Source organism: Ovis canadensis, chromosome 11 (genome assembly GCF_042477335.2).
Source record: "Ovis canadensis isolate MfBH-ARS-UI-01 breed Bighorn chromosome 11, ARS-UI_OviCan_v2, whole genome shotgun sequence".
Classification (NCBI taxonomy): Eukaryota; Metazoa; Chordata; class Mammalia; order Artiodactyla; family Bovidae; genus Ovis; species Ovis canadensis.
Genome location: NC_091255.1, coordinates 18422276 through 18444654, shown reverse-complemented (window position 1 = coordinate 18444654; position 22379 = coordinate 18422276). Strand labels below are relative to the sequence as shown.

The following is a 22379-nucleotide window of genomic DNA, read 5'->3' as shown; positions in this document are numbered from 1 at the left end:
TAATTATTGACTTTGTTTTGACATATAGTAAACAGCACATATTTAAAATATACAATTTGATAAGTTTTGGCAAATGTTTACATTGAAAAGCCATGCCTGCAATCAAGATAATGAATATGTCTGTAATCCCCCAAAACTTCTTTTTGCCTCTTGGTAATGCCTCCTTTTGCTTGTTTTGTTCTCAAGCAACCAGGAATCTGCTTTCTATCACTTTAGATAAGTTTGCATTTTCTAGAATCTCATACAAATGGTACCTTACAAAATGTACTCTTAAGGGTTTGGCTTTTTTCACTCAGCAAAAATTATTTTGAGAATCATCTGTGGTGTTTTAACAGTACTGTTGCTTTTTATTGCTGTAAAGTGGCATTCCATTGTATGCACAGCCATAATTTGTTTATCCATTCACCTATTGATTGACATAAGAGTTGCTTCTAGTTTTTGGTGTTTACAAAGAAAACTTCTATGAACATTTGTATATAAGTCCTTGAATGGACTTAAGCTTTCTTTTCTCTTGGGTAAATAGAAATGAAATGGCTCAATCATATGGTTGGTGTATGTTTAACAAATTGTCAAACTATTTTCTAAAATAGCTGTATCGTTTTACATTCTTACCAGCAGTGTATGAAAGTTCCAGATCTTCCATGTTAATGCCAACACTTGGTATATTCAGTCTTGAATTTTAGCCATTCTTACAGGTACGTAGTAGTAACTTAACTTTTCCCTTGAGATCGAGAAAAAGACAAGGATGTGCACTTTTATTACTTTGGACCATTATACTCTCCCCAAACCCTTGGTAACCACTATTCCTTCTTCTCTGGAATCCGGCTAGTCTAAGTACCCCATATAAATGGAATCAAAGAATATCTGTTCCTTGCTGTTTATCTCTGAGCTCTCTATTCTGTTTCATTGTCCTTACGTCAGAACCAGACTGTTTTGATTTACTGTAACTTTGTAGTAAACATTGAAATCAGGAAATGTGAGTCCTCTTAACTTTGTGAAAAGTTTTCAGGTTTTCACCATGGAGTATCATGTTTGTTGTGGGTTTTTATGTATTGTTGTTCGGTCGCTCAGTCGTGTCCAACTCTTTACGACCCCATAGACTGTAGGATGCCAGGCTTCCCTGTCCTGCACTATCTCTCATTATTTACTCGAACTAATATCCACTGAGTCGATGCCATCCAACCATCTCATCCTCTTTTGCCCCATTTTCTTCCTCCCCTCAGTCTGTCCAAGCAGCAGGGCCTTCTCCAATGAGTTGGCTCTTCGCAGCAGGTGCCAGAGTATTGGAGCTTCAGCTTCAGCATCAGGCCTTCAAATGAATATTCTGGGTTGATTTCCTTAATGATTGACTGCCTTGATCTCCAAGGGACTCTCAAGAGTCTTCTCCATCACCACAGCTCAAAAGCATCAATTCTTTAGCGTTCAGATGAGGCTAGAGAGGTGTGGGTTGAGACTACCTCTGGAGGAGTGCTATGACTTTAGCAGAGCATTGTTTGAGGGAAAGAAACGTGACCTAAATCTGGCTTTGCTCAGGGACCAAAGAAATAATGTTCAAGGTTTTTAAGAATGGAATCCTTTTCCATCTATTTTCTTTTCTTACAGCTTTATTTTCTGTTCTGTGAAGTAAATTTTCCCCCTATTTATCTTCTGTTGTTCTTCAAGGATTCCTTGGGAATTTTATTTCTGAGTTATTTGACTTTAAAAAACTTAGATTCTTTCATAGAAACAGGAAAGAATAAACAGAAATAGCAGATATTGGGGAGTACATAGCTATTGGATTATATATTTATTTACCTCAGAACCTATTAACCAGGTAAGTAAAACAAAATATTTAACCACGAAGCTATTGTTTTTGGAAATGTATTCAGGAAATCTTAGCATCTTCTTTGTAGATGGTGTAAAACTGCTCCCTATCCAGTAATAACTAAAATGGTTATAGTAATAGAATTTGAGATTTAGTAGAGATATTATGCTTTTATAAAACCTTTTTATAATTATGAGGAAACCAGGATATGTAGATGTTCAAATTGTTGAACTGTAGAACTCTTAAGACAGAGTTTTGCTGTATTGCTTATTTTATATTTTTCTAATTTTATATCCATAATGCATATACTGTACTGTTAGTTTGCTTTTCAAAAAGGAATTTAGTAGTACCTTAAAATTCCTTGGGGATTTTATGATGAGTCAATTAGAAGTAAATCATCATAGTGGCTTGTTTTGGGGTGTGGAAGTGACAGTGTTGTTATTATTTTTGTGGAGATTATTTTATCATCGCTGTGAGATCCAGACTCCTAGGATCACTTTCTTTTCCTTGAGAGAATAGCATCTTAATAATTATTTTGGGATGAGTTCTGTCCCTTTGAAAATTTATTCTTGTCACGATGATAATGAGGAGACAGATTGCCTGCTATTCTGTAAGTATCTCTATAATTAATGCAGACACTAGAGAGGTAAACTCATTAATTTTGGTATGTAAGTACTCAAAATGTACAAATTAATGCTGTTTCTGCAATCAGAATCTAATTCTTTTGCCTCCTTAGCGCTGGCTGACAGAGCAAAGAGCCCAGTGTCCTCACTGCCGGTAAGCATTTCACTGTGATTGTGAATTTGGAAAGTAGTGAGGTGATGGGGTCAGAGTGTGCCTTGATACTCATAAAGTTCTTTCTGCAATCTGCTACACTTATTCTCTTTTTGAATACAGTTGAAAAGAATATAAGCAGTCTATCTGTCTGAAGAAGTGCAGACCAATTCATCTGACATAGAATTATATAGAAAATATTACATTGTTTACCTTCTTTTGGAAAATCATTGTGTAGCTTCTAAACTTGCCTTTTGTAACTACAAAAAATAATAAAGTTTCTGTTAAAAAAAAATCCATAGCTGAATAAAAAGGCTTCTGATTCTGATACTCCCCAGCTAATCTTTTCATAAATTAACACTTTGAGAAGAAATTGTTAGGTTTGGTTGGTTGGTTTGTTCTTTTAGACATCTATCTATGTATACTGATACATGTACCTAATAATTTTTTCTTAAAACACAAAAATGATATTTTGTTGTTTGCTTCTTTTTTCCATGTAAAATATAGTGGTGCCTTTATTGATGGTATGTACACATATGTCATTTAAAATCAATGTTTGAATAATAATCCACTATAAGGTTATACATTTATTTGAGCTTATACTGGAAGACATTTAGTTTGTTTCCATTTTTGGTTATTTCAGATGATGCCAGATTCCACTGAAGGAAAAGGCTTTTTACCATTTTATGTTCCTAATAATAGATATTGAAAGTACCTTTTCATTACATCCTTGCTAACACTGAGTTACTAGTCTTTTTTTCTTTTTTGTTATTCTGCTAAGTGAAAAATGGTATCTTGTTTTTAATCTGCTTTAAAAAATAAAATTGGAACTGAACATCTGTTAATATTTTTAGCCATTTATAATTAATTTTTTCTTAAACTGTCTCTATATCTTTTGCCCATTTTTCTTCATGTGTTGTTCTTATTTTTCTTATTAACTTTTAAGAAGATTGGGACTATCAAATAGAACTTTCAGTGTGATGGGAATGTTCTCTAGTGTTGCTGTCAAATGTGGTAGTTGAGCATTTATAAGTCTAGTATAACTATGTAATGAAATTTTTTAAGATTAATTTGAATTTTAATTTAAAGTCACATATGACTAGTGGCTACTATCTTGGACAGTAAAGCTTTAGGCTAAGGAATTGAGAATTAAATTTGTAATCTAAAATTTTTTTATTCCTTTTTTAAAAAATAAATAGTACATTATTATAAAAATAGGCTGCAAACCATACTTTTTATTATGTCTGTTACTATTTTGATAGTAATTGGTATCAATATGATTGTGAGCTCTACTTTGAGGAAAGTGTTTATTTTTTCTTGATTGATAATTAATTTTTCCAGCTTTCCAGCTGAGATATTAATTGACAAAATTTAAGCTATACAATTCTGAAAGGATTCCTCCCCATTGAGTTAACAGACCTGCCACCTCAGTGTTTACCTTTGAAACGTGTTTTAGAAAACGATCTTAAATTCCTGAATGAGAGTATATGTGTGTGTGTGTGTGTATATATATATATTTTTTTTTCCTCCAGTGCTCCACTACAGTTACGAGAACTAGTAAACTGTCGTTGGGCAGAAGAAGTAACGCAGCAACTTGATACTCTTCAACTCTGCAGTCTCACCAAACATGAAGAAAACGAAAAGGACAAGTATGTCCTCAGTTTCTTTGTTCAGGTGTTTCATAGGTTGCGCTACATGCCTTTTGAAATGGCGTTACTGAAAGATTGCTTTCAGTTTCATAGGTGAACACTAGGTCGGTTTTCTTCTGGTGTGGGGGCCTCTGTTTGGAAAGACCCCTGACAAGCAGGGGCTCCTCTGGGCGCAGTGCACAGGCTTCTCATTGTGTTGGCTTCCCTGCTCTGGAGCAGGGCTCTAGGGTGCGCAGCTCAGGGGTTGCCGCTCATGGGCTCTAGAGTTCGGGTTTAGTAGTTGTGCGCCGGCTTAGGTGCTTCACAGCACGTGCAGTCCCCTCAGATCAGGGATTAAACCTTTGTCCCCTGCACTGGCAGGTGATTCCTATCCACTGTGCCACTAGGAAAGTCCTTCTTTGTTTTATGATGGCCATGCTAATCAGCGTGAGGTAATATTGTGGTTTTGATTTGCATTTTCTTTATGAGGATATTGAGCATCTTTACATATCCATTTGGCCATTTGTATATATTCTTTGGAGAAGTTTCTGTTTTGTATTTTGCCCATATTTTAATTGTTTCTGTTTGTTTGCTTGGCTAGTGCTAAGTCGCTGCAGTCATGTCTGACTCCTTGTGACCCTATGACTATAGCCCACCAGGCTCCTCTGTCCATGGGATTCTCCAGGCAAGAATACTGGAGTGGGTTGCCATGCCTTTCTCCTGCTTGGCTAGGGTATTTGTTTAATTATAGGAATTCTTTATATAATTTGGATATTAACTCCTTACCAGCTACAGAATTTGCAGCTATTTTCTTTCCTTCCATAGGTTGCCCTTTTACTCTGTTTATTGTGTTGTCTGGTATACAGAGGTTAATTTCATGTAGTCTGACTTACACAGAGCCATGGGAGTTCCTTCTATATTTCCTGAGATATAGTCGTTTAAAATTGACTGACTTATTTGCCCAAACTTAAGTATTTGTTGTGGTAACTGTGTTCCAATTTTAATTAATTTATAACTGTACTTTTTTCTATAACATATAGGTGTGAAAATCACCACGAAAAACTTAGTGTATTTTGCTGGACTTGTAAGAAGTGTATCTGCCACCAGTGTGCACTTTGGGGAGGAATGGTAAGAGGAGCAAATTCAGCATATTACTTTTAGTTAGAGTCTTGAAAGCACTGACATTTTTGTTTGATTTAGAAAGTAATATCATTTTACTCTGTTTATAGAATGAAAATTAAATGTATCTGCTTCATAGCAGAATGTATTGTATCTTTTGTTATTCCAGAAAATTTTCTTTTGTGGGAGATTTTGATGTTGATGTTCATTCCTTACATAAATATTTTAGTTGAAAACCTGTAAAATGTATATTTATTTGCAAATCTTCTCCTGTAGGATCAAGGTCTTTTCCTTAATCTGATACACTGGTCAGTTGATCTGATATCCTGGCTGTGATTTCCAAATCTAGTTTCTTTAAAATGGAACAACAACTTTGTAGGCATTTGTGAAATAATATGAATGTAGACATTTAGATCTTATGATTTTTTTTTAGAATCTTCTTTTCTCAGTACCTTTCTAATATATTCATTTGTTTTAGAGACTGGGGGTTCAGTGATGAACGCAACAGATATCAAACAGCTAGTTCTACACTCACTTGCTGTTGTGAAAAATATTAGAAATAAGTATACAGTGCTAATGAGAGTGAGTGACCATGGGACCTAACACTGTAAGCCTGAGTTAAGTTCCAAAGGATGAGTAGGAGTTAAGTGGGTGGAGAAGTTGGAGAGGGTGGAGGGAAGAGAATTATTTTTGAACGAGGAGTTTCTTTGGCAAAGGGCTGGTGGGAAGAAGTTTGAGGACATAGAAGAAGGCTAGTACTGACCAAGAGAAGAGAAATAAATCAGGTTGTGTCAGGTGGTTTTGGCCATGATTAAGGATTTTGTTTCTTTAATGAGTGAAGATTTCTAGATAAGTAAACGTTTTGCTAAAGTCCATTATCTAAAATTTTGAAGGATTTTTTTCCTGCATGGGCCAAGTGATTTTAAGCAAACTCTGGCCTGTTGTAACAAACAGGCAGAAGATAAAATTCAGTTGAAATTATTTACTAGTTTATAGTATCTGTAGAGTGTTAAGAAAGGAATGTAAATGTAGATGAGATCCATGAAAATGTTCTAAAACTACTCATTAATTTAAATAGCATAGTGGACATACCTTTAAACCTTTGGCGGAAATTTATGAGCAGCATGTTACTAAAGTGAATGAAGAAGTAGCCAAACTTCGTCGACGTCTCATGGAACTGATCAGCTTAGTTCAAGAAGTGGTAAGACGACTACTACTAAAAGATCATTATTTCTTTTATAGTTTAGAATATATGTACGTATATATTTTTCTTTTCTTTTTATTTTTTTGCCACACCATGTGGCATCTTAGTTCACCAGCCAGGGATCCAGCCTTTGCCCCCTGCATTGAAACAGCATTCTTAAACCACTGGACCACCAGGGAAGTCCCTATGCTAAGATATATATTTTTTATAATATAGATCAATCATATGTTGAACTCAAGATTTGAAAATTTGATAAGATGTATTTATAGTTTCTCTCACTAACTTCAAACCAGCTGAGGAATTGCATCCAAAATTCCTTGCCTCTTCTGAAGTTGGAGCCAGAGAATTGCCTGTTCTTACACAAAAATAGGGAATCAGTGAATAAGTTCAGTGAGCCTGTTTGTTACAGAGTCAATTACTGACTTCTGAATAGAATCAGTATTGACATTTTATAGTCATTAAGTCATTTATTCTTTGGTAGAGTTTCTGCTACCACAGAATGAACTGTTTCTGATCTTCTGAATTAGAACTGCAAAATTGAAAGAGTAATATTTAACACTACTCTTTAGATATTGTCTGGGTCAAGAGCTGTGGTGACTGACTTACCATTTGTGATAATATTTCTATGGGAAAATATAATAAGCATCAAACATTTAAGTAGAAAATATACTTTTGGAATTTGTTTTGTTTAAAGTTACCAGAATGACAGTTGTTAGTGAGGTTTGTGGACTATTCCTAACGTAAAGATGTTTTTATTTTACTCATGCACGAATCAAGATCGAGATTATCATTTTTATAACATTCGTTATATAGAAAATAATGTTTTTCAGTTACATGTATGCTGCACAAAGTCATTTTGAACTATAAACAAGTTGCATGTCTTCCATTTGGCTTTTATTTGTCTACGTTTTTTTCTATTGTTTTCTTTTGATGACATTTTAATTTGAGCATTAAAGAAGGTATTTTGTTGGTAGTTTGACATTCTCACTGCTTTTGCTTATAATAGTAAATGTAGGAAAGATTACTTTTTATTTTTGGTGGTATGCTATTTAAAAAAGCTATACTATGCAGTCTTTAAAAACCTTATTTTTTTCCTTCTGAGCTTAGTTCTGAAAAAAATTTAAAACTTTGTAAACTAGAGTAGATACGGTTTTTCAAATTTTTCTTTTGTTTTAAGGGTGATGTGAACTGACCTCCATGTACTTTTTGTTTTTGAACAGTGATTTCCTATGTGGTTAGGTTTTGTGCTTTGTATGTGTTACCTAAAGCAGTTTTTTGTAATTACATATCTTTTCTGTTTAACTGCTAAAACATTATGTACTTTATTATGTTTTAATTGTTTAAAAATTTTTTCTGAGTTTCCTGTTGTATTTGAACAATTAAAAAGTGTTATTGGCTTATAGTTTTTAAAGAGGAAATTAAATGACTTTAAGAATTGCAGTGATTATATTAAAGTCCATTTACTTCTGTTTGAATAATTCAATTAAAAGTTTTTGCCTGTTTATTTTCTAGGAAAGAAATGTAGAAGCTGTAAGAAATGCAAAAGATGAGCGTGTTCGGGAAATCAGAAATGCAGTGGAGATGATGATTGCACGGTTAGACACACAGCTGAAGAATAAGCTAATAACACTGATGGGTGAGTTTTCTTGTGTACGTGGGGCTTTGAACCTCCTTGAGATTTGTCTTAGAAGAGCAAAAGTTGATAAGTTATAGGTTGGGGAAAGATCGCTTTAAAAAAGAATTCTATTAATTGTTCCCTTGTGTCAGTTAACATTACACCAAATTGATATGATTTCTGCTAACATCATGGGATATGCTTCCAGCTCCTCAGACTTTGTGATTTACAAAGAAAATGGTCTGATTTGGCAAGCATGCCTGTACTATTATCTTTTTTTTCCTTAATCATGTAAAGCAGTTTCTTTCTTCCTTTACTATAATAATAATTCATTTATCCGTCCATGTTTCCAGCTTCTTTGAGACTGTTTTCCTCTCTGGGCATTCTTTTTCATAGGTTTCTTTTTATTCAAAGAACATACCTCTTGCTGACATTTAATATACAAATGGTCCACTTACTACATTCTTCTTTTTAGGCTGCTCTTAAATTTGGGGGGAGGAATTATTTCAGAATGGTTGATTGATTAAATACTTTTATACATCTTTATATTCCTTAAGAAGCAATAACATTAATTTCATTACAGAGTATTTGTCGTCATATATTTCTTAGAAGGATTTAATAGAATTACATTGCATTTTGTCTGTTACTGTAGTTAGTGTTGGTTCTGAAATCCTCTTTTCAAAAATACTGTAGTTAAAATTCTGAGAAATTTTTTAAGATAGCTATAATGAAGACGTTTTGCTTACTTGAGATTGATTTCTTATTGAATATGTTCAATTAAAGTTAATTTCATTTTCGAACTAATAACGAGCCTGAATGTTCATCTTTTGCTGTTTTTAAATAGGTCAGAAGACATCTCTGACACAAGAAACAGAACTGTTGGAATCCTTAGTTCAGGAAGTAGAGCATCAGGTAATGGAATATTAAATGACATGAGATAAAGTCTTTATCCTTTTTTCATGTAGTTGAAAAGTTTTTTGGTTTTGTTGTTTTTTGACAGTTTATATAAGGTCAAAGATCTGTGGATCTGTGTGCTATACTAGGGATTTTTATAAAATAGGAATCAGCTGATTCAGTTTCTACATCATGTTTGGGAACTAGGTAAAAAAGATTTTTTTAAAAAATATTTATGTGTTGGTTGTGTTGAGTCTTGATTGCGTCATGTGGGATCTGGTCACATAGATTCTCTAGTTGTGGTGTGCAGAGTCAGTAGTCTGGCCGGCAGGTTGGTTACTCTGTGGCATGTGGAATCTTAGTTCCTAAGACAGGAATCAAACCTGTGTTCCCTGCACTGCGAGGCAGATTATTAACCACTGCACCACCAGGGAAGTCCCAGTAAAATAAGATTTATTTTGTTTTTGCAAAAATAGAATTATTTTTACGGAGAATAGTCGATATGAATCAAAATCTATAAAGTCTTCTGACATTGACTTAATTGGTGACTTCAAGATACAAAATTATTGCCAGTTACTAACATGTGATCCTTAGGCTAAAATTAGCATTTTTATTTATGAAGAAAATTTTTATTCAATACCAAATAGGTAGTAGGCATTGTTTTAGATGCTTAGAACGCAGCAGTGAACAAAATGGCAAAAAGAAAAAAAATCTGTCCTCAAAGACTTTATAATTTTAGATTCAGGGTAGGTGGGGATAAAGTCTACAGTGAATGAATAAATAAAATGAATTAAATGTATAGACATTTGATATATTTATCTGTCTTTAATTCTTTAATTCTTGTGATACACAGCTGTCTCATGCGATTGTTCTCTTAATTATCATCCTGGGGATTCCCTTCATTTCTGTTTTAGGTTAAACCCTGTGTTTCCTGATTTCCATGGCTTCCTGCTCTTGATTTACACATTTGTTTTGGAATCACACTTCCTCTGTGGCTTTTATGAAAGAGTAATCAGAATAAATTTTTTGAGACTACATATCTGAAAATATGTTTATTCAGTCTTTACACTTGATTGACAGTTTGGTAGAATTCAGTACATAAATATTTATTTATATATTCTTGTTTTTCTCTTCAGTGTTTCATGCTGCATCGTTTGTGGAGTCTTACTTTACTGAGCAGGGATTGAATGTGGGATGTTTGCAGTGAAAGCATGGTGTCTTAACTACTGTAACTACTGGCCTGCCAGGAAATTCCCCAGTATTCCACTTCTTAATTGTGCATGTTGTTCTAGAGAACAGAGATTTTTCTCTCCAGAGAATAGTCAAATAGCCATCTGCTGGAATGATGGGACAGATTTTTTAAACCACGTGTAGTGAAGTAGGGGTGGGATCTGAGGATCTGTGTGCTTTTTTTCTTTTAACAGTGTTGTTGAAGGATAACTGACCAAAAAAATAAGCTGCATGTGTTTAAAGTGTGCAATTTGGTAAGTTTTGACAAATGTATACCCCTGTGAAACCATTACCATAGTCACAATAGTAAGTTTATTCCTCCAAAATTCTGTGTGCCTCTTTATAAACTCTGGTTCTGCTTCTTCCAATACTTCCCTCTCCAGGTAACCCCCAATCTACTTTCTGTCATAGATAAATTTGCCTTTTCTAGTGTTTAATATAATTGGAATCTGACCTAGGCTCGATTGTTGGGTTGGGAACATCCCCTGGAGGAGGGCGTGGTAACCCACTCCAGTATTCTTGCCCAGAGAATCCCATGGACTGAGGAGCCTGGCAGGCTGCAGTCCATGTGGGCACAAAGAGTTGGACACAACTGAGTGACAAAGCACAGCACACACGTTTTATGTTTGATTTCTTTTACTCAGCATTATTTTACAGTTCATTCATGTATCAGTCAGTCAGTTCAGTTCAGTCACTCAATCGTGTCCGACTCTTTGTGACCCCGTGGATTGCAGCAGGCCCGGCCTCCCTGTCCATCACCAACACCTGGAGTCCACCCAAGCCCATGTCCATTGTGTCGGTGATGCCATCTAACCATCTCGTCCTCTGTCGTCCCCTTCTCTTCCTGCCCTCAATCTTTCCCAGCATCAGGGTCTTTTCAAATGAGTCAACTCTTTGCATCAGGTGGCCAAAGTATTGGAATTTCAGTTTCAACATCAGGCCCTCCAGTGAACACCCAGGACTGATCACCTTTAGGATAGACTGGTTGGATCTCCTTGCAGTCCAAGGGACTCTCAAGAGTCTTCTCCAACACCACAGTGCAAAAACATCAACTCTTTGGTGCTCAGCTTTCTTTATAGTCCAACTTTCACATCCATACATGACTACTGGAAAAACCATAGCCTTGACTAGACGGACCTTTTTTGACAAAGTAATGTCTCTGCTTTTTAATATGCTGTCTAGGTTGGTTATAGCTTTCCTTCCAAAGAGCAAGCGTCTTAATTTCATGGCTGCAGTCACCATCTGCAGTGATTTTGGAGCCCAGAAAAATAAAAGTCAGCCACTGTTTCCACTGTTTGCCCATCTATTTCCCATGAAGTGATGGGACCAGGTGCCATGATCTTAGTTTTCTGAATATTGAGCTTTAAGCCAACTTTTTCTCTCTCCTCTTCCACTTTCATCAAGAGGCTCTTTAGTTCTTCCCTTTATAAGGGTGGTCTCATCTGCATATCTGAGGTTATTGATATTTCTCCCGGCAATCTTGATTCCAGCTTGTGTTTCTTCCAGTCCAGCGTTTCTCATGATATACTCTGCATATAAGTTAAATAAGCAGGGTGACAATATACAGCCTTGACGTATTCCTTTTCCTATTTGGAACCAGTCTGTTGTTCCATGTCCAGTTCTAACTGTTGCTTCTTGACCTGTATACAGGTTTCTCAAGAGGCAGATCAGGTGGTCTGGTATTCCCATCTCTTTTTATTGACTATGCTAAAGCCTTTGACTGTGTGGATCACATGTATCAATAGTTCTTTCCTTTTTAATTGCTAGGTAGTATTCCATTGTATGTGTATGCCACAGTTTGTTTTTCCATTCAACTATTTATGGTCATTTGTTTTGCTGCTGCTTTTTTTTTTTTTCTATTGGCATATAGCCAGTTACCAATGTTGTGATAGTTTCAGGCGAATAGCAAAGAGATTCAACCATAGATAGACGTGTATCCATTTTCCTTGATTTGCTTTCTGGTTTTGACTTTTACAAATAAAGTGGCAATGAAGATTCATTTACAAATCTACATGGACATATATTTCCTTTTCTCTTGGGTCCACCTAAGATAGAATGGTAGATAAATGATTCAGGTTTTAGTAAATGCCATCTATTTTCTTGAAGAAATTGTATCATTTATATTTCTGTCAGTAGTCTTTGAGAGTACTAGTTTCTGTACATTCTTGTTAACGTGTGATATAGTCAGTCTTTAATTTGAGGTGTTCTCATAGAAATGTAATAATATTTCATTATTGTTTTATTAGGTTGGGGCAAAGGTAATTGCAGTTTCAGACCGTGATTTTTAAATCATTATAACTAGGTTCAAACACGTTTTTATTAATTAAAATAGAAACCATTACAATCAGCACATTTTTGCCAACAAGAAATAAGTTTGTTTATTTCTCTAGTGTAAAATTCTGTGCTTCAATATTCAATGAACTCCTGAAAAGCATTTTCTGCCTCCTGTTGGTTGAGGAAGCATTTTCCCTGCGAAAAGTTGTCAAGATGTTTGAAGAAGTGGTAGTTGGTTGGCAAGAGGTCAGGTAAATATGGTGGATGAGGCAAAACTTCATAGCCCAGTTCATTCAACTTTTGAAGCGTTGGTTTTGTGATCTGCAGTCAGCATTGTTCTGGAGAAGAATTGGACCCATTCTGTTAACCAGTGCTGGCTGTATCATTGCAGTTTTTGGTGCTTCTCATCATTTTGCTGAACATACATCTCAGATGTAGTGGTTTTGTTGGGATTCAGAAAGTTGTGGTGAGTCAGACTGGGAGCAGACCAGGAAACAAGTGACCGTGATCTCATTTTGGTGCAAGTTTGACTTTGGAAAGTCCTTTGGAGCTTCTCAGTCCACCCACTGAGCTGGTCATTGCCAGTTGTATAAAATCTACTTTTCGTCGCACATCGCAATCTGAGAAGTGGTTCGTTGTTACATAGAATAAGAGAGGACGACACTTCAAAAACGACCATTATTTTGATTTAAGGGCAGTTCATGAGGCACGCAGTTATCAAGCTTTTTCACCTTTCCAATTTGCTTCAAATGCCAAATGACTGTAGAATAGTAAACGCTGAATTCTTTAGCAACTTCTCTTGTAGCTGTAAGATCAGCTTTGGTGGTTGCTCTCAATTGATTGTTGTCACCTTCCGATCACTGGCCACCCATGCTCCTCATCTTCAAAGCTCTCATCTCCTTTGCAAAACTTCTTGAACCACTGCTGCTCTGTACATTCGTTAGCAGTTCCTTGGCCAAATGTATTGTTGACTCTGCAAATTGTCTCTGATGCTTTATAACATGACCCGTTTTGAACTCAAATAAAAAAATCACTCAAATTTGCTTTTTGTCTGACATCATTTCTGCAGTTTAAAATAAATATAAATTGCAATAAGTCATTAGCAAAAAAAAAAACAACGAGAAATGAGCATTAAAGTGATGTGTAGCATAATGATATTTATATAAGAATGTATTCCAATATCAGATGATAAAGTTTAACAATACAAAACCGCAATTACTTTTGCACCAACCTAAAAATTCTCCAAGCCAGGCTTCAGCAATACGTGAACTGTGAACTTCCAGATGTTCAAGCTGGTTTTAGAAAAGACAGAGGAACCAGAGATCAAATTGCCAACATCCACTGGATCATCGAAAAGGCAAGAGAGTTCCAGAAAAATATCTCTGCTTTATTGACTATGCCAAAGCCTTTGACTGTGTGGATCGCAATAAACTGTGGAAAATTCTGAAAGAGATGGGAATACCAGACCACCTGATCTGCCTCTTGAGAAACCTATATGCAGGTCAGGAGGCAACAGTTAGAACTGGACATGGAACAACAGACTGGTTCCAAATAGGAAAAGGAGTACGTCAAGGCTGTATATTGTCACCCTGCTCATTTAACTTATATGCAGAGTACATCGTGAGAAATGCTGATCTAGAAGAAGCACAAGCTGGAATCAAGATTGCCAGGAGAAACATCAATAACCTCAGATTTGCAGATGCACCGAAGAATTGATGCTTTTGAACTGTGGTGTTGGAGAAGACTCTTGAGAGTCCCTTGGACTACAAGGAGATTCAACCAGTCCATTCTAAAGGAGATCAGCGCTGGGTGTTCTTTGGAAGGAATGATGCTAAAGCTGAAACTCCAATACTTTGGCCACGTCATGCAAAGAGTTGACTCATTGGAAAAGACTCTGATGCTGGGAGGGATTGGGGGCAGGAGGAAAAGGGGATGACAGAGGATGAGATGGCTGGATGGCGTCGCCAATTCGATGGACGTGAGTTTGGGTGAACTCCGGGAGTTGGTGATGGACAGGGAGGCCTGACGTGCTCCAGTTCATGGGGTTGTAAAGAGTCGGACATGACTGAGCGAGTGAACGGAACTGAACTGAATAATTTACAGTTGCCTTGTGACTAATGATGCTAAGCATCCTTTCTTAAATTTATGTGTCATGTATCTTCTTTGTTGAGGTATCTGTTCAGATCTCTTTGTTGTTATTCAGATCTTTTGGCCATCATTTTATTGCCTTGTTTGTTTTCTTACTGAGTTTTGAGACCTCTTTATATAGAAAACAAGATCTGAGTTCTTTATTAGATAGGTGCTTTGCAAAGATTTCCTTCAAGTCTATGGCTTGTCTTTTCATTCTCTTAGAAGTGTCTTTTGAAGGGAAGTTTTAAATTTTAATGAAATACAATTTATCAGTTTGTTCTTCTGCTGTAATAGCTAAGGAATCTTTACCTAGCCCAAGATCACAAATGTTTTCTCATATGTTTTCTTCCAGAAGTTTTATAATTTTGGGCTTCATATTGAGGGCTGTGATCCATTTGGATCTATTTTTTGTGTATGAGGTATGGATCCAAGGTAGTCTTTTTGCTTTAATTTGTACATGTATGTGACCATCCAGTTGTTCTAGCACCATTTGTTGAAGGCCAGACTTTCTTTACTGAATTGCCTTTGCATCTTTTTCAAAAATTAATCCATATATACGTTACTTACTCATTTGTTTTATGCCACCAGTGCACTGTTGCTTTTGCTTTTTATAATAGTGTTGTAAAAAGTAAAAAGATTAAGAAGATTACTGTTGCTTTTTATAATAAAATAAAGTAATAAGTAAATAAAAATAAAAGTAAATAAAAAGTAAGTAAAAGTAATAAAAAAATAAAGTAATAAATAACAAAATAAAAAGTAAAAAGATATGAAAAGATTACTGTTGCTTTTTATAATAAAATCAACCCTGAATATTCATTGGAAGGACTGGTGCTGAAGCTGAAGCTCCAGTATTTTGGCCAGCTGCTGTGAAGTGCCAGCTCATTGAAAGAGACCCTGATGCTGGGAAAGATTATGAGCAGAAGGAGAAGAAGTTGACAGAGGATGAGATGGTTGGATGGTATCCCTGACTTGATGGAGGCGAGTTTGAGCAAACTCTGGGAGATAGTGAAAAACAGGGAAGTCTGGCGTGCTAACAGTCCATGGGCTTGCAGAGTCAGATATGACTTAGCAACTGAACCACAACAAAAAGTGTTAACTCTCTAACTTTGTGCTTCCTTTAAAAAAAAATTTTTTTTTATCATCATATGAACTTTAGATTCAACTTTATAGACATTAACATTTCTACCAAAAAAATTTTTTTTTTCTTTAAAACTTATTTTTTTTAGCTATTTTGAGTCTTAGTTGCTGCAGGTGGGCTCAGTAGTTGCCGAGTGTGGGCTTATGGTACGTGGCATCTTAGTTTCCTGACTAGGGTTAGAACTTGAGCCCCCTTTATTGGCAGGCAGATTCTTAACCCCTGGACAACCAGGAAGTCCCATGTTTTGGGGTTTGGTTGGAATTACAGTGGATCTATATAGCAACTTGGGGAGATGTGGTGTTTTAACAATACTGAGTCTGTTTCATGAAGAAGACGGCATTTATTTCAGCAGTGTTTTGTAACTTTTCAGGGCACAAGATTTTCACATTGTTGGATTTTTTGGTATTTCAGAATTTTTGAAGATAAAAGATGAGTTTTTTCCCCCATTATTGTTATTATTTTGGGGATATAGTTGCTGTACAGTGTTGCATTAGATTCTGCTGCACAGCGAGGTGAGCCCACTGTATGTACACATATACCCCTTCCCTCTTGGACCTCCTTCCCATCTGGGTCACCACAGAGCATGGAGCAGAGCTCCCTGCGCTATGTACCAGGTTCCCAGCTGTTATACAGACACATGTATCAGTCCTAATCTCCTGCCTCGTGTCCCCTGCCACTGGTGTTCACACATCTGTTCTCTATGTCTCTATTTTTGCCCACAGCAAGGTCCATCTGCACCATTTCTTTAGATTCCACATATATGGGTGATACCTCATTGTGGTTTTCGTTTGCATTTCTCTAATAATTACTGATGTTGAGGATCTTTTCTCATGCCTGTTGGCCACCTCCTATGTTGTTTTTGGAGAAATGACTCTTTAGGTTTTGCACTGATATTTTGGTTGGCTGTTTTTTTAATATTGAGCTCCACAAGCTGTTTGTATATTTTGGAGATTGGTGAGTTTTAAATTATGCCCTCTTCAGTGTTTTGGAAGAAGTTGTGTAGAACTGGTAATGTTTCTTTCTTAGGTGTTTGCTAGAATACACCAGTGAAGCCATTTGAATCTTGTTTTCTTTGTGGAAAGAAAGAAAACAGTAAGTTTTCAGTTTCTTTGTAGATACAAGGCAGTTTTTGTGATTTCCCTAGCAGTCCAGTGTTTAAGATCCCCATGCTTCCACTGCAGGGAGTACAAATTTGATCCCTGGTTGGGAAAGTAAGATCATGCATTCCTCACAATATGGCCAAAAAAAAAAAAAATAGGGCAGTTCATGTTGCCTTCGTCTTGAATGAGCTTTCATAGTTTGTGTCTTTCAGGGAATTATTCCCTTTCATTTGAATTTGCTGAATTTATTGGCATAAAATTAATAATAGTCCCTTATTATCCTTCAACTAAGTAGTGGTTTTGTTTTTTCTCTGTTGTCTTTTTGCTTTAAATTCTGTTGATTTTTATTTTGATCCAATTATTATCTTTCTTTTGCTTCAGTTCAGTTCAGTTCAATCGCTCAGTTGTGTCTGACTCTTTGTGACCCCATCAACTGCAGCACACCAGGCCTCCCTGTCCATCCAAACTCATGTCCATTTAGTCGGTGATGCCCTCCAACCATCTCATTCTCTGTTGTCCCCCTCTCCTCCTGGAGTCCTTCAGTCTTTCCCAACATCAAGGTCTTTTCCAGTGAGTCAGTTCTTTGCATTAGGTGACCAAACTATTGGAGTTTCAGCTTCAGCATCAGTCCTTCCAATGAATATTCAGGACTGATTTCCTTTAGGATGGACTGGTTGGATCTCCTTGCAGTCCAAGGGACTCTCAAGAGTCTTCTCCAACACCACAGTTCAAGAGCATCAGTTCTTCAGTGCTCAGCTTTCTTTATGGTCCAAGTCTCACATCCATACATGACTACTGGAAAAACCATAGGCTTGACTGAATGGACCTTTGTTGGCAAAGTAATGTCTCTGCTTTTTAATATGCTGTCTAGGTTGGTTATAGCTTTTCCTCCAAAGACCAAGTGTCTTTTAATTGCATAGCTGCAGTCCCCATCTGCAGTGATTTTGGAGCCCCCCAAATAAAGTCTGACACTGTTTGCACTGTTTCTCCATCTATTTGCTGTGAAGTGATGGGACCAGGTGCCATGATCTTTGTTTTCTGAATGTTGAGCTTTAAGCCAACTTTTTCGCTCTCTTTCACTTTTATCAAGAGACTCTTTAGTTCTTCTTCACTTTCTGCCATAAGGGTGGTGTCATCTGCATATCTGAAGTTATTGATATTTCTTCCAGCAATCTTGATTCCAGCTTGTGCTTCATTCAGCCCAGTGTTTCTCATGATGTACTCTGCATATAAGTTAAGTAAGCATGATGACAATATGCAGCCTTGCCTTTCCCGATTTGGCACCAGTCTGTTGTTCCATGTCTAGTTCTGATTGTTGCTTCCTGATTTCTCAAGAGACAGGTCAGGTGGTCTGGTATTCCCATCTCTTGAAGAATTTTCCATAGGTCCTTGTGGTCCACACAGTCAAAGACTTTGACATAGTCAGTAAAGCAGAAGTAGATGTTTTTCTGGACATCTCTTGCTTTTTCTAGGATCCAGCAGATGTTGGCAATTTGATGTCTGGTTCCTCTGCCTTTTTTAAAACCAGCTTGAGCATCTGGAAGTTCACGGTTCACATACTGTTGAAGCCTGGCTTGGAGAATTTTGAGCATTACTTTGCTCGCGTGTGAGATGAGTGCAATTGTGTGGTAGTTTGAGCATTGTTTAGCATTGCGTTTCTTAGGGATTGGAATGAAAACTGACCTTTTCCAGTCCTGTGTCCACTGCTGAGTTTTCCAAATTTGCTGGCATATTGAGTGCAGCATTTTCACAGCATCATCTTTTAGGATTTAAAATAGCTCAGCTGGAATTCCATTGCCTCCACTAGCTTTGTTCCTAGTGATACTTCCTAAGGCCCACTTGACATCACATTCCAGGATGTCTGGCTCTAGGTGGGTGATCACATCATCATGATTATCTGGGTTTTGAAGATCTTTTTTGTACAGTTCTCCTGTGTATTCTTGCCGTCTCTTCTTAATATCTTCTGCTTCTGTTAGGTCCACCATTTCTGTCCTTTATCGAGCCTTTCTTTGCATGAAATGTTCCCTTGGTATCTGATTTTCTTGACGAGATCTGTAGTCTTTCCCATTCTGTTGTTTTCCTCTATTTCTTTGCTCTGATCACTGAGGAAGGCTTTCTCATCTCTCCATGCTATTCTTTGAAACTCTGCATTCAAATGGGAATATCTTTCCTTTTCTCCTTTGCTTTTGCCTTCTCTTTTCACAGATATTTGTAAGGTCTCCTCAGATAGCCATCTTGCTTTTTTGCATTTCTTTTTCTTGGGGATAGTCCTGCTCCGTGTCTCCTGTACAGTGTCATGAACCTCTGTCCATAGTTTATTAGGCACTCTATCAGATCTAGTCCCTTAAATCTATTTCTCACTTCCACTGTTAGGAATAATAATCATTAGGGATTTGCTTTAGGTCATACCTGAATGGTCTAGTTGTTTCCCCTACTTTCTTCAATTTAAGTCTGAATTTGGCAATAAGGAGTTCATGATCTGAGCCACAGTCAGCTCCTGGTCTTGTTTTTGCTGACTGTATAGAGCTCCATCTTTGGCTGCAAAGAATATAATCAGTCTGTTTCGGTGTTGACCATCTGGTGATGTCCATGTGTAGAGTCTTCAGTTTAATTTGCCCTTTCTCCCCTAAAATGTTAGGATTGAAGCTGGAGTTACTGATTTGAGATCTTTTCTGCTTGAAGCACATTCTTAAATCCTTTGTGACTTCTTTGACACATGGGTTCTGCAGAAGTATGTTAGTTAGGTTCCAAATATTTGGGGATTTTTCTGATAGTGTATAATGTCAGGTAAAGTTGGTTGATACTGATGTTCTAGTGTACTATATCCTTGTGGATTTTTTGTCTCCCGTGTTTGATAAAAACAGTTATTGAGAGGGGGGTATTCAAATTTTTAGCAATAATCCCAGAATTTGTCTATTACCTCAGTTCTATTGTATTTTGAAGCCATATTAGTAGAAGCATAAACATCTAAAATTGTTATATTCCCCTGATGAACTGTTTCCATTATCACTGTGAAAGACCTGTTTGCTTTCAAATCTAGTTTATTTGATATAAAAAGTCATTTTAGCTTTCTTTTAACCAGTGTTACCATGTGATATCTTATTCCATCGGCTTTCTTTTAATGTATTTGTTCCTAAATGTGTCTCGTAGGCAATATACAATTGGGTCTAATAATCTAACCCTTTCTGACAATCTTTGACTTTTAGCTGGGATGTTCTGTGTGCTCATTGATTTGGTAAAGTTTGAATCTGCTATCTTGCTGTTTTCTTTGTTTTGCCTGTTCTTTGTTCCTTTGTTGGATTTTTTTTTTTAATTTGTTGATAATTTTTGGGTTGAGTATTTTTTTTATCCTGTGTATTGTCATTAGTTGATGACCCTGTTATCCGTAATAATAAATGTAAATGGATTGGACTTCCTTGGTCATCCAATGGTTATGAATCCACTTGCCAGTGAAGGGGATATGGGTTTAGTCCCTGGTCTAGGAAGATTCCGCATGCCATAGGGCAACTAAGCCTGCGTGCCACAGTTACTGAGCCTGTGCTCTAGAGCCCACGTGCCACAGCTCCTGAAGCCTGCTCGCCCTGGCACCCATGCTCCTCGACAAGAGAAGCAATGCGAAGCCTGTGCACTGCGACTAGAGACTAGATCTGCTCGCTGCAGGTAGACAAGTCCCGCACACGGCATCCAGCATCCCAGTGCAGCCAGAAGGACATGAATGAAAAAGGAACTTCATAACCAGCCAGCCTAGGAACAGTGTGAGAAGACACAGTTAAAGCCCACCTCTGTTGCAAACAGAAATGCCAGTATCTTAAAGTGCTGGCAAATCAAAACCAGTAGGATATGTAGTAAAAGAAAGCAAAACTTGGTAGAGTTAATCAAAGGAATGTTGAAAAGTCACTTGATTGTAACTCAAGGGACTGGAGGCGTTCCACAAGAACATGTAAGTAAAAATAATTAGAATGATATTAATTTTAAAAATAACATTCAGTTATATTTGATCCTTATTCGTTGCCAAATTATTCAGGAAACTAAGAGTAGAAGGAGCTGCCTTAACCTTATGAAAAATGTCTGTTTAAAAGTCTGCCTTTGGGGGAAATGAGGTCAAAGGGCTACACATAGTAAACATTCAATAAATAGTTGAATAAAAGTTATAAATTTTGGTATTTATCATGATATCAATTATGTCATATTATTCTTGGTGAACTGTAAGCAACTACCTTTTAAAAGACGTAACCCAGTTGTAGTGGGTTTTGCGAATATCATCCATTTGACACCTGATAGTGTATTAGTTTGCTGCTGCTACGTCGCTTCAGTCGTGTCTGACTCTGTGCGGCAGCTCCCCCGTTCCTGGGATTCTCCAGGCAAGAACACTGGAGTGGGTTGCCATTTCCTTCTCCAGTGCATGAAAGTGAAAGTGAAGTCGCTCAGTTGTGTCCAACCTTTTGTGACCTCTGTGACCCCATGGACTGCAGTCTATCAGGCTCCTCCATCCATGGGATTTTCCAGGCAGGAGTACTGGAGTAGGGTGCCATTACCTTCTTCCATTAGTTTGCTAGGACTTCCATAACAAAGACTAGGAGGCTTAAACAACAAGTGTGTTTTCTCAATGTTCTGGAGGCTGGTAGTTCAAGATTAAGATATGGGCAGGTTTGGTTTTCCTTGAGACCTCTCTCTTTGGTTTGCAGATGGCTGCCTTCTCTTTATGTCCTCTGAAGGACTTTTTTCCAACTGTAGTTACATTCTGAGGTACTAGTTGTTGGGGCTGCAACATACGAGTTTAGGGAGGGGATACACTTCAGCCCATAGCAGGTGTTTACAGAGCTGTCTCGCAGCTTCATGGTTGATGTAACAAACCTAGCAAAGCAAGCAGCAGTAGATACGACTCCAGTTTTACACAACAGACTCTTAAGCCACAAAGCTGATGTGTGGCAGGACTGGGACTTTAAACTGGTGGCTTGAGTACAAAATCAGTATCTTTTAACTACCATGCTGATTTTGCTAAAGTTGAATGTCTCACTTTTTACCTTTAGTTTGACTTAATCTTTCCCAAATTGATAGAGGTTAAGACTTTTTATTTCTCAGTTTCCTGGAGTGTGATTTGAGAAATCCTTGTTTGAAGGTCATTGACTTCTAGGGGTTTGTTCATTTATATATATAATGACTTCACTCTACCACTCTAAAATATACATATATAAGATACACAAATATATTGTAGTTGCTTAGAATTGGATTTATGCCAGTATACAGAGAGAGAAAAATACATTAAAATCAAATATATTTACTGAATAACTTTACTATTATAATGGGAATCAATAAACCTAGATCCTTTACTTATTCTTAACTTTCAAACCCACTTTGAAAGAATCATTGTATTTTTCTTCATGTTGTTTTTTTCAGTGTATAACCAAAATAACTTCCATTTCCTTTAAGGATCTTGGGTGTGCCAGTGCATAATAATTTTGTTTATTC

At 36.8% G+C, this 22379-nt stretch overlaps 1 protein-coding gene across 8 annotated transcripts in view; it reads left to right on the top strand.

Moving 5' to 3' along the window:
• TRIM37 (tripartite motif containing 37) overlaps positions 1-22379 on the top strand; it is a 141513-nt gene that overhangs the window by 6989 nt on the left and 112145 nt on the right. For 4 of the 8 annotated variants that reach the window (XM_069602626.1, XM_069602624.1, XM_069602627.1 and 1 more), the window contains exons 3-8: positions 2541-2581; positions 4111-4227; positions 5247-5334; positions 6404-6526; positions 8042-8165; positions 8989-9056. In XM_069602626.1, the coding sequence (XP_069458727.1) occupies positions 2541-2581; positions 4111-4227; positions 5247-5334; positions 6404-6526; positions 8042-8165; positions 8989-9056 (561 nt within the window). Of the gene's footprint in view, positions 1-615; positions 696-2540; positions 2582-4110; positions 4228-5246; positions 5335-6403; positions 6527-8041; positions 8166-8988; positions 9057-22379 lie in introns of all 8 variants that reach the window. The other 4 variants (XM_069602631.1, XM_069602628.1, XM_069602632.1 and 1 more) reach the window with 2 other exon arrangements.